This window comes from Montipora foliosa, chromosome 3 (genome assembly GCF_036669935.1).
Source record: "Montipora foliosa isolate CH-2021 chromosome 3, ASM3666993v2, whole genome shotgun sequence".
In the NCBI taxonomy this organism is placed as follows: Eukaryota; Metazoa; Cnidaria; class Anthozoa; order Scleractinia; family Acroporidae; genus Montipora; species Montipora foliosa.
In genome coordinates this window covers 67945015-67957514 of record NC_090871.1, presented here as the reverse complement: position 1 = coordinate 67957514, position 12500 = coordinate 67945015, and the positions used below count along the sequence as shown (strand labels likewise).

At 42.0% G+C, this 12500-nt stretch overlaps 3 protein-coding genes and 1 non-coding gene across 4 annotated transcripts; 3 read left to right on the top strand and 1 right to left on the bottom strand.

The window, feature by feature from the left end:
- The first annotated feature begins 448 nt into the window (after positions 1-448).
- Positions 449-895, top strand: LOC137996265 (uncharacterized). The gene has a single exon (XM_068841677.1). It carries the CDS (start codon positions 449-451, stop codon positions 893-895), a length of 447 nt encoding a protein of 148 aa, XP_068697778.1.
- Positions 896-951: 56 nt separating this feature from the next.
- On the bottom strand, positions 952-1024 carry Trnaf-gaa (transfer RNA phenylalanine (anticodon GAA)). The gene has a single exon. It is a non-coding gene; the product is annotated as a tRNA-Phe (tRNA).
- A 709-nt stretch (positions 1025-1733) lies between these two features.
- LOC137996264 (uncharacterized) lies at positions 1734-2294 on the top strand. The gene has a single exon (XM_068841676.1). It carries the CDS (start codon positions 1734-1736, stop codon positions 2292-2294), a length of 561 nt encoding a protein of 186 aa, XP_068697777.1.
- A 1057-nt stretch (positions 2295-3351) lies between these two features.
- Positions 3352-3924, top strand: LOC137996263 (uncharacterized). Its single transcript, XM_068841675.1, has one exon. It carries the CDS (start codon positions 3352-3354, stop codon positions 3922-3924), a length of 573 nt encoding a protein of 190 aa, XP_068697776.1.
- The last annotated feature ends 8576 nt before the right edge of the window (positions 3925-12500 follow it).

Below are 12500 nucleotides of genomic sequence, written 5' to 3'. Positions count from 1 at the left end.
TGTTCTTATACCAAAGGAGGAAGCAGAAGATAAAAACAAAACCTGATTGTTTCCTTTCAGTATCTTTTGACCTTTGACTCTAGTTATAACTTTTTCATGCCCGGGGGAGTGTTTCGTTCTAACACGAAATTAATGCATGACGTATTATGAGGCATACGTAACAATGCTTTATGTAATAGATTAATAAGATCGTTGAAGCCGACACTACTAGTCGCAGATTTGAGAGACACCAATGGGTATGTAAATGTCGTTCTTTGTTAATGTCTATTAATCCCGGCATTTGTTAACTACAAGTCTAATCTGTTGATAGATTTCGAATACTTTCCGGTAAACAAGATGATAGAATAAACAGTGAAATATTTGGAACCTTGGCGATTGTTGCGACTAGCAGTACAGAGACCACGTACTTATCGGCAAATACGACAAGTAACTGCAGGAGCAGCTTCAAATGGGATTTATAGAGATAGTACCGGACATGCATCACCACGAAGAAATCGTCCACTACATCCCTCACTTCCCAGTGTTTAAAGAGGATAGCGCAACAACAAAAATGAGAATAGTCTATGACGCCTTAGCAAAGCAAAACTCCAATTCACCAAGCTTAAATGACTGTCTTCACACCGGAGAGAACCTAATGCAAGACCTGACAGGAATTCTTCTCCGATTCAGAGCACACAATGTGGCATTCATCGCCGATATCGAGAAGGCATTTCTCCAGATCGAACTCCACCCAAACGTTAGAGACGCCACGCGATTTCTTGGCTTAAAGACATCAACAAACCAGCCACCGATACAGATAACCTACGAGCATATAGGTTCCAAACGCGTCCTATTTGGAGCGACTTCGTCACACTTTCTTTTAATTGCAACAATCCAGTATCAAGTGAAGCTATGATCTTCGCAGTTATGAGAGCAATTTTTGCAATTGCGTAGAGAAGCCTGAAAAATTCAGGACTTCAACGGGGTTTGAACCCGTGACCTCGCGATTTCGGTGCGACGCTCTAACCAATTGAGCTATGAAGCCACTGACGTTGGGAGCTGGTCATTTGTGGGTTCTAATCGCTCTCATAACTGCGAAGATGATAGCTTCACTTGATTTCATATCCGCAGTTCATATATGATTCATTTAATATACCATTTCATCATTGATTCATTCCTCACGGGACGATTAGAACCCACAAATGACCAGCTCCCAACGTCAGTGGCTTCATAGCTCAGTTGGTTAGAGCGTCGCACCGGAATCGCGAGTCCACGAGTTCAAACCCCGTTGAAGTCCTGAATTTTTCAGGCTTCTCTACGCAATTGCAAAAATTGCTCTCATAACTGCGAAGATCATAGCTTCACTTGATTTCATATCCGCAGTTGATATATGATTCATTTCATATACCATTTCATCATTAATCCAGTATCACTTAATGAAAGCAAATACATGGATAGCCACTGACCTCATCAACTGAATGTACATGGATAACGTGGTGACGGGGGCTGACAACCAGGAAAAGGCCATGGAATACTATACATTATCACGAAAATATTTGAAGGACGCTGGAATGAATCTGAGAGAATGGAATTCGAACTCACCAATTCTTAACATCAAGGCAAAAGTAGACAAATGCGCAGCTTAAAATCCGCAAACCAAAGTACTAGGTCTAAAGTGGGATGCGACACTGGACACGCTATCACTCTCACTCGATAAGATTATAAACGACATTTCACAAGCTACTCAACAAAAGATGAGCAAAAGGTCTGTCCTAAGCATCGCCTCAAAAGTATTCGACCCTCTCGGATTTGTTGAACCTATCACCGTTAAAGCAAAGATCATGATACAAGACATATGGAAACAAAATATGACTTGGGACCAAGAAATAAGGAATGACTTAAAAGAACAGTGGATTAAATGGCTCGACGACATTAAAAACCTGTCCATGTTCAAAATACCAAGACCATATTTCAGTGACAACATCACCAGCAAACAACTTCATATATTCTGTGATAGCAGTCAACGAGCTTACGATGCGGTTGCATACCTCCGAGGAACATCAGGAAACATGACGCAAACAAGCTTCGTAATCGCCAAAACAAGAGTCGCACTCGTTAAGACGCAAACACTTCCACGATTGGAACTACTAGCAGCACTGTTAGGAGCCAACCTAGCGACGTACATCACGAAAACTTTACAACTCGGAAAGGAATGCGAAATCGTCTACTGGAGCGACTCACAAATTGTGCTATCGTGGCTTTCATCCAACAAAAGACTGCAACTGAATCAAAAAATTTACTACTACACCATCTGATACTTCTCGCCAGACATCATATTTACACCTGTAAACTGAAAGAAACACGACCAAGTTTTGAAATGTATAAACAGCTTGTTTACAACACTTTACAAATCGAAAACAAAATTGCGATAGTTAATAACTCCATGCATGTTTTCAAAAAGAAATGGTCCTGTTTTAAAAACATAAATTTTTCATCAATAAATACAGATTGAGTGATGCGAGGCGTGGGCGAGAACCTGCAGTTGTGTTTGTGATTGCGTTGTTAACTAAGTTGTCAAGTCAAGAATAACAAAAATGGGTGCTGTCACCTAATCTGTCGTAGTGTAATCACTGCATTGTAAGTAGTGTAAAAATTGTTTTGCAAGTAACTTAAGTATCATATTGGTAAGTACAGTGGTGAAAATATTGTTTTGTAAATAGCGCAAGTATTCTAATGTAAATAATGTAAGTACAGTCGTGTAAGTAGAGGAAGCGATTTGTAAGTAAAAAAACAAAAATTATTAATACAAAAAATTATAATGCTAGTATTGTAAGTAGTGTAAGTGTTTGTCCTGCTTGCTTGTATAAATACTGTAAGTATGAGCAGTGCAACATATATGTATGTAAGTATAATATTAGTATTGTAATTAGTGTAAGTGTTCGTCCTGTAAATATTATAAATAAATAAATTAAAAAAAAAAATTAATAAAAATAAAAAAAAAAAACTATAAGCACAGAACTGTAAAAAAAAAAAAAAAAAAAAAAAAAAAAAAAAAAAAAAAAAACAAAAAAAAAAAAAAAAACAAAGACTGCAACCATTCGTACACCCGCGAATACGCAAGATAACGCAAATAACAGCGACACATAAATGGATGTTCTGTCCCACATCCTCAAATCCTGCAGACTTAATAACACGAGGAATAAGCACAACGATGTTCTATCAGAATAGAGCATTATGGTTTGAAGGTCCATCGTGGCTAAAAGCACCGAATGACCAGTGGCCACAAGTTCAGTGAAAGGAACCTATCACAGACTTAATCGACTGATCGAGGTTGAAGCTACATTGAATAGCAGACCGCTAACGTATTCCTACATGGGACTTAATGATTCCCCTCAACTTACGCCAGCACACTTCCTGTGTGGACATCGATTGATGACATTACCTGACCATTCGCCGAAAGATCCTCAAGAAGATCCAGACTATGATCCCTTTGCAAGCTCTGAAAAGGAACTCGTTAAGAGAGCTAAATACTATGAAGCGATAATGCGGATGTTTTGGAAGAGATGGCGCAACGAGTACTTGACCGGGCTACGTGAACAAGACCGTAAATGCAACACAAATCACCAAACACCAGTCTCCAGGGGGGATGTGGTACTTATACATGATGACCTTCCACGTTCAAACTGGAGAATGGGGATCGTAACAAACCTTCATCAAGGAAGAGATGGTCAAGTCAGGTCTGTAAACGTGAAGATACACCCAGGAAAAGAACTTACGAGACCCATTGAAAAGCTTTATCCTCTTGAGATCAAAACAAACGATTATGATGAGGATAATAGACAAACCCAAGAACTGGGGACTGAAGAAGAAAAGATGAGACCCCCGTCAAGACTTGCCGCTCGAAAGGCAGCATTGAAGATAACAGAGACTTATAATGAACAATAGCACACTGAATAACTTATACTAATGTAACTACTGGATAAACAACTTATGGTATAATTGACGTGTAATGTACAGATTAATTGCCGGCCAGCGAGGGTGTTCTAAATAAGATAATCGTTGTAATAAGGGTAATTAGAGACGTCATAGAGCGCGATCTCTTTAATCCAATAAACCTACTGAATGAACCAGGACTTATCTTTTATGTTGTGTTAAAAAGCGCAACATTTTCCCTTTCATGGTACTTTTCATGGCAGATTTTGACGCGAGTGAGTAAGCTTCTTGCATGGCAGACTTCCGCTTGGTAACATACTCAGCATGTGATTTGGCTCCCGTTTCCTCCTCGAGATCGAACATTACATCAATTGGCAGGCGAGGATTACGACCAAATAAAAGGAAAAATGGAGTATAACCTGTTGACTCATGGTCAGTGCAGTTATATGAATGAATGAGTTTATTTATATGGTCTTTCCAGCTGGATTTGTAAGTTTCAGGTAGGGTTCGCAACATACTGAGTAACGTACGGTCCATTCTCTCAACCAAACCATTGCCCTGTGGATGGTATGGAGTAGTCCTCGAGTGCATTACTCCGGAGAGTTCCTCAAGCCTCTTGAACAAACGGTTTTCAAACTCGCCTCCTATGTCATGATGGATTTTCTCAGGAAACCCAAAGCGTGGGATGAAATCGTTGAAGATCTTGTCTGCAGCAGTAATAGCGGTCTTATTCCTCGTTGGGTACGCTTGTGCATACTTCAACTATTCGAAGAGGAGCCGTTGTTGTAATTGGCTGTAATGGTTCTCTTGTTGGTAGATTTGGACGTCTCTGTTTTAGGCATCGGCATACGTGATGGATAAAGTTCTCTTCATTTCCCCTCATGTGTGGCCAATAAAATCTCTCTCGGGCCAGAGCTAGCACTCTCTCAGCACCAAGGTGTCCCATTTCTTCATGGAGTTCACGGTAAACGGTGCGACGAAAGAGAACAACTTGTTGGTTGCGATAAAGTTACCCACTCCTGCTGTGTACATGAAGCTTGTGCCACTCGCTCAGGAGCTTACGAACCAAAGGTGATTCTTGGTACTTTTGCTTCACTGTCGGTTTGTGGTTTGCTTTGATTAATTCAAGGACGCGTCCAATGTGAGGGTCTTCTTTCTGTGCTTTCATTAAATCCACCACTCTTACTTGATTGCAAGATGCTAGTGACAGGGCGTCGACAAGATGGAGTTCCTCTTCTTCATCGGTCAGGGCTGTCAGTCAAATTGAGTCCCCATTTGACAATGTCTGGACTGCAGAGGTTGATGCATGCAAGCTTTCGGGAGTTAACTTCTCAGTACAACTGTCCATGTAGGTGTGGAAGTCACGGGGCAATCGAGAAAGGCTATCAGCATCAGCATTCAACTTGCCTGGTCGATACTGTATTTCAAAGTTAAAGTCTGCAAGCTCTCCCACCCACCGATATCCTATAGCATTTGACTTAGCGGATTGTTGTATGTGTATACTACAAATTCAGGAGCGTAATAGAGGTAGTCCCTGAACTGTTCTGTCACTGCCCATTTCAATGCTAAGAATTCTAATTTGCCAGAGCGCATGTGGTAGTTGCGTTCAGACGGGGTCAGAGTCCTACAGGCATATGCAATTACTCAGGTAGAGCCGTTCTGCTTCTGATACAAGACCGCTCCCAAGCCATCCTGTGATGCATCGGTGTGTACAATGAATGGCGTATTATAATCTGGGTATGCCAGTAGAGGAGGTGAAGTTATTTTACCTATTAGGGTGTCTGGGTTCCCACTCCACTGGTCACGAAGATGGTAACTGTCCACTACGCAACCCTGAGCTCTGTCTGGTTGAGATAGCATTCTTTTTCCCCAGTGGGTCATGATTGAGGCGATCGTAAACGGGTTTTGCTATTTGTGCAAAGTTTTTGATATGACGGCGGTACACCCCAAGAAGACCCATGAGTCGTCTTACTTCTCCGACGGTCCGCGGTTTTAAATTCCTCATTGCAATCACTGCATTTGTAGCTTTGGGATCTATCCGGTACCCGTCTTGAGAGATACCTCTTCCAAGGAAAGACACTTCCCGTTTGAACAATGCACACTTTCCAGGCTTAAGCTTCGCACCATAACTCCTCAACCGACGGAGAACTTTACGCAGATGTTCAATATGTCCCGAAAATGTTTCTGAGAATACGATTACATCACCTAAGTAGGGGATACACATCTCGTCACACAGCTCGCCAAGACAGTTCTCCATAAATCTTTGAAAGTTTGCGGGCGCATTCATGAGTCCGAATGGCATCCGCACCCATTCGTATAATCCCGAAGGTGTAATAAACGCAGTTAACGGTTGACTTTTCTCGCCGATGAACCCCTGATGATAGGCTTTTCCCTGATCCAAAACACTAAACCACGACTTGCCCCCTAGACTGTCTAACGCCGGTCTGGCACTGTTTTTTTATTTTATTATCTGTTGTCTATACATAACCTCATTCCGCCATCTTTCTTTCGAACACAGACAACACTACTTGAGAAAGGCAATTTGGACTTCCGGATGAAGCCTCGGTTCAGCAAGTCTTCAACGTAACCTTTAACTTCTGGGTAGAGTGGACGGGGTATGGAAATGTAATTCTTCTGCACTGGATGGTCACTAGTCAATCTAATATCCATCTCCAATTCGGGAATGCAGCCGAAATCATCATCGTTCGTTGCAAATGCATCCGCGTCCTCAACCAACAACTGTCTTGCCTGCTCCTTTTGTTTTACCGTCAGTCCACTCAAATCAACTTCAGTAACCAGGGAAAGTCGCTCTCAATCCATTCAGCCGGTGTGTCTTTTTCACAGGGAGGTCCCTCGCATGAGGACGGTGTCTCAGGTGTCACTGCGACTGATAAGATGGTTGCATCACCCTCCTTCACAGTGGTAAGGGATTCGTGGACTGCCAGTCCTGCAGGCCAGGTTGTCAACTCATCTGGCTCAAAAATGACAGGGGTCTTATGGTAGATTGGTCCAGTATTAGCACGACAAGGTAAGTGAACAGTCTCCCCTGCAGCGAAAGTGTGTGGCTTCTTTGTAGATTTAACTAGACAAAGTTCATCAGAATTGGTAGTACGCATTAGGCTTATCAACGCTTGTATGTCACCACTGTTACTCACTTTAAAGCTTCTTAACATCCTTCCCAGTAATGTATCATCTTCTTTGCCTTCAGTATTTTTGACCATTAATTCTATAACATTAAAACCAATGATGGGCTGCTCAATGTTCTCCATTGCCACCAAGAACGGAACCCTAGTATCTGTCTCATTTTCATTTGTTAGCCTTACACCAATCTCTACCCATCCACAGTAAGGGATATTCGTCCCATTTGCTGCTTGCAAACTTATGGACCCATCTGTACCAATTAAGTGTTCAATGTCCCTTATTTTGACTGTTGGTAGTTGGCTCTTCAGGAAATCTACTGAAACAATTGACACTTGGGCTCCTGTGTCCCATAAAACGTTCGTAGCCATGTCATCCAGGTAGCAATCTACCAAACACTTTCTTCCCACCAGCTTAACTATGCGTTCCTGTTGCCTGGGAGTGATGTGACTAGCACACACACCTTTGTCTTGGGCATCTCCTAACCCCTTTTCTGTAAACTATTCTTTCTCAGAGAAAGCCTTCTGGCAACGCACCTAACAATACCAAACAGACTGGCACCCTGAGCTCTGTAGTAACTGTGTGTGCATGGCAATCGGGCTTCAGGCAACAACTACACTGGTGGGACTTCTCTTTTTCTGGCAAGGCTACTCCCTGTCCCGTGGGGGTAGCCTGGCTGCGTTTCCCGGATAACTTCTGAGCCTGGTCTGACAGTAGCGTGAAATATGGTTGACGCCACCACAGTGGTAGCAATGTGGGCAGTGGTCGCCTTCCCCCTTCCTTCTACACTCTTGGAAACCAGGTCGCCTTGTTCCAGCTTTCACTCCACTCCCACCATGATGACTAGGTATCATAGTGTCTGCTTTCTGGTTACCTGCTACTTCCCGGAGGGTCCGGCTTAACTTCCTCACTGTGGCCAGCTCTGATTGTACAGCCTTCAGTGTAGTTAGGACTTGTGAGTCCTTCTCCAATTCTTTTTCTGAGTTTGGTTCTACTGCACTTTCAATGGTGAACACCTTTGCAGACTTTCTCCTGTTGGTAAGACTGAACTTATTACTTCGCTCGACTTCTGCCGATATGGCTAGGCTCATTGCTCCAATGAGGTCTTCGTCTGCGACTTTTGGGTTTTGAGTGACAGGTCTTATTTTTGTACAGATGGTTTAATCAGGGAGACCGGTTTCCAAGGCATGCAGGAACAAACTTTGCACTGAGGAAGCATCATACTTAAACCCACTATCAGACTCTTTTGAAGCACTATTATCTTCTGTCTAATTGTGAGTGCTCTCATCAAAAATGACTGTGGGTCTTCATTGGGCAGCTGGGCAATGTTTGTTAGAAGCTGGTAAATTTCTGTGGCATTTTTCTCATTAAAGTGGAAGCGAAAAATCTTATGCAGCCAGGGAAGGATTAGGTCAGTCATGTTTTCTAGATAGCTTCTTAGTTGCAGGCTTGGCTGTATAGCACGGACTACGGCACTAACTACTTCCTTATCCGAGTATCCCTTGGCAAGCCCTGATTCTATTTGGGATATTAGAGCTTGATAACCCAGCTTATCCTTCTGACCAGGGTCGCCCACCACTCCTTGTATTTTAAAATTCCTGCGGAATATGCTTCGCTCAAACGCTTTAACAGGAAACTTGATCGTGCCTTCGTCCTTCACTGAGTCAGTAAGCTCTTCTTTCTGCATTTTTGCCAATTTTTTCACGACTTGTTGCTGCTTATACTCTAATGTACCCAGTTCTTCCTTGAGTTTCTTTAGGTCGCCTATGCTTTCTAATTCTTCTTGGCCGTAATTATCTTCCATTCCCTCGAGTGGCGGTGGGCCCAAATGTGCGAGTAACTCATCGACACATTCAATTTGATTATCGTCGGACAAATCCTCAACTGAATCCTCAATTTTTCGTCTGATGGCCCGAATAACACTTAATTTACTCTTGCCCTCTACTGCCGACTTTTCAACTTTAGCATGAAGAGCAAATTCACATAACCTAGTCAAGTCCAACGACAAAATTTTGCGATCCAGGAGAATCAGTTTCTCCTCCGCCATTCTGCTTTTACGTATAAACAACACAATCAGAAACCAGCATACATAAAATCCAATAAAACAGCGTTCCTACCTTCCCTGGCCTCGAATCTGCGCCCCACTATCTTATGACCAGCCGTCCACACCAAATGTTCCCTTTAAACTACAACCCGTTGCATCCTGCTCGACAAAACGTTGTCCATCGAAACTTAAAATTAAGGTGTAATAGCGGCGATACACTCAAGTCCTCGAACACAGTGATCGATCGACCGTCAAAACAGTTACAACCATCCACTTTATTCCACAGTTTCTCTCGGACATGCCCCCAAAATGTTACACAAGAAATCCACACAATGTCGAATTATTCCACGTGTATTTCCACGGTTTTAAACTTAACTGTTCATAACTTCTCTTTCCAAAAGCACATGGTTCTCTTTCTGACGTCACATGACGTCGCATACAGTGTCTAGTCCTCTGGCAGATTTCTATATCTAACATATACATACTCAGCGTTTGATTCTTTGTCGAGAAGATCAATACGTCGACATATAAGCGAATTTTTTACATCCTTTAGCATCAGTCCTGTCATAGCAGTAGACTGCACATTTGTCGATTGCAAGTTCAGGATAAGTCCAAGTAGAATCGAGCCAGGTTTCACTCATTGCAAACAGATCGAAACCACTCATAAGCATGAGCATTTTGATTTCCCCAGAAAAGCCGGGAAGGGAACGCACACCCAGATGGCAAAGTTTCAGACCCTTCTCCCTCAGTTGGAAACAAGGATGCCTAGTTCCAAATTTAGTTTCACTTCGTCCGCCAGGGCCAGGGTTGCCTGAAATGTCACCGCAAAAAAGGAGAAGACCACCAATACAACCATTGAAGCTGCGAACCCTCACACCTTTCGCTATGCAAGACGCCGGCTTGAAAAGCCACCAAGTTGATGCGTTGAAATTCTCTGTTAGCTTTCGAGTAGGATAGTGATTGTTGCTTGTAGTTTGGTAGCAATTAAATAGCAGCAACTGAAAAAGAACCGCTAAAACCACCAAAGGGACGGAGCATGAGTCGGGAAGTCCAGCCGCCATGACATTCACTGTCTCAGTTGTTTCTTTGTAATTCGCCACCGTTCTTGGTCATGTTGGTGACGTACAGCATTTGGGAATAGAGAAATAAACTCCTTGGTTAGTTTTTCATCTGGGATTAGAGTCAATCGGCTTTTGAACCAATGATCGAATGTTAGGGATACCGGCAACTTACACACGCACACAACTGATCTGTAAACCAGCACAACAGATCGAATATTACACAGTCTAAAATATGACGGCGCTATTGACCATTTTTAGCGAAATTATATCGGAGTCCCACTAAGACACCATGTAAAACAGTTTTAAAGAGTTTTTATTTTGTAGCTTACAGAACCTAGCCAAACGCTTGATCTGACGAATGTGTGGAAGGGTCCCAATTCAACTTCAGCCGACATTGTCCCAACACAAAAGTTCGGTCCCGACATTGTCGGGTGACCATGTGAAACGCACGTAACATCTGATCCGAAAAATGTCGAGTGGATGTCGGTTGAAATGTCGGGACCGTTTAACACGGCCCAAGTGCTACTAATAGGATATATATCCATACATAACAACTGATCTAATAACAAGAAAACCGGATCGACTCATTGCACGCAATTGATCGAATCAGTATAACGGATCGAATGTTAGAGACACAACCTAAACATGATGGAATAACACGCACACACCTGATCGATAAACCAGTACAACATATCGAATATTACTGAGGCACCCAACGAAAATTAATTCCAAAATACATAATAATTGGAAAAAATCCTTTGTAGCTTACAGAACCTAGCCAAGCATTTGATCCGACAAATGTTTGGAAAGGTGCGAATTCAACTGCAGCCGATATTGCCCCGACAATTGTCGGGTGACCATGTCAAACGCGCGCAACATTTGATCCGAAAAATGTCGAGTGGATGTCGGGTGAAATGTCAGGACCGTTTAACACGGCCCAAGTGCTACTAATAGGATATCCTTAAATAACAAGAAAACCTGATCCACTCATTGTGCGCAATTGACCGAATTCAACTGATCGATAAATATTATGCGCGCAATCTAACTGATCACTAAATCAAATATTAGGGACACAACTGGTCGATAATTCGGTACAACAGATAGAATCTTAGGTACAAACTGGTCGATAAATCAGTACAACTAATCGAATACTTGGGACACGTCTGGTCGATAAATCAGTACAACTGATCGAATGTGAGAGCCAACTGATCGATGATAAATCAGTACAACTAATCCAATATTAGGGACGCAACTAATCTAATAAATCAGTACGACTGATAGAATATTAGGGGCACAGCTGATCGATAAACCAGCACAACCGATCGAATATTAGGGACACGACTGATCAAATATTAGCGACACAACTGATCGAATATGAGGGACTCAAGTGATCGATAAATCAGTACAACCGACCGAATATTAGGGACTCAACTGATCGAATATTAGGTACACAACCGATCGATAAATCAATACAACTAATCGATTATTAGCGACACATGCAACTGATCGAATATTAGGTACACAACTGATCGATAAATCAGTACAACTGATCGAATATTAGGTACACAACTGATCGATAAATCAGTACAACTGATCGAATATTAGCGACACAACTGATCGATAAATCAGTGCAATTGATCGAATATCAGGGACACAACTGATGGATGATAAATCAGTACAACTAATCGAATATTAGGTACACAACTGATCGATAAATCAGTACAACTGATCGAAAATGAGGGACACAACTGATCGATAAATCAGTACAACTGATCGAATATTAGGGACTTAAGTGATCGAATATTAGGTACACAACCGATCGATAAATCAATACAACTGATCGAATATTAGCGACACATGCAACTGATCGAATATTAGGTACACAACGGATCGATAAATCAGTACAACTGATCGAATATTAGCGACACAACTGATCGATAAATCAGTGCAACTGATCGAATATCAGGGACACGACTGATCGATAAACCAGTACAAATGGTCGAATATTAGGTACATAACTGATCGATAAACCAGTACAACTGATCGAATATTAGGTACACAACTGATCGTTAAATCAGTACAACTGATCGAATATTAGGTACACAACTGATTGATAAGCCAGTACAACTGATCGTATGTGAGAGCCAACTGATCGCCTTGATGATAAATCAGTACAACTGATCGAATATTAGGGACACAACTGATCTAATAAATCAGTGCAACTGATCGAATATTTGGGACACAACTGATCGAAAGTGAGAGCCAACTGATCGATGATAAATCAGTACAACTGATCGAATATTAGGGACACAACTGATCGAATGTGAGAGCCAACTGATCGATTA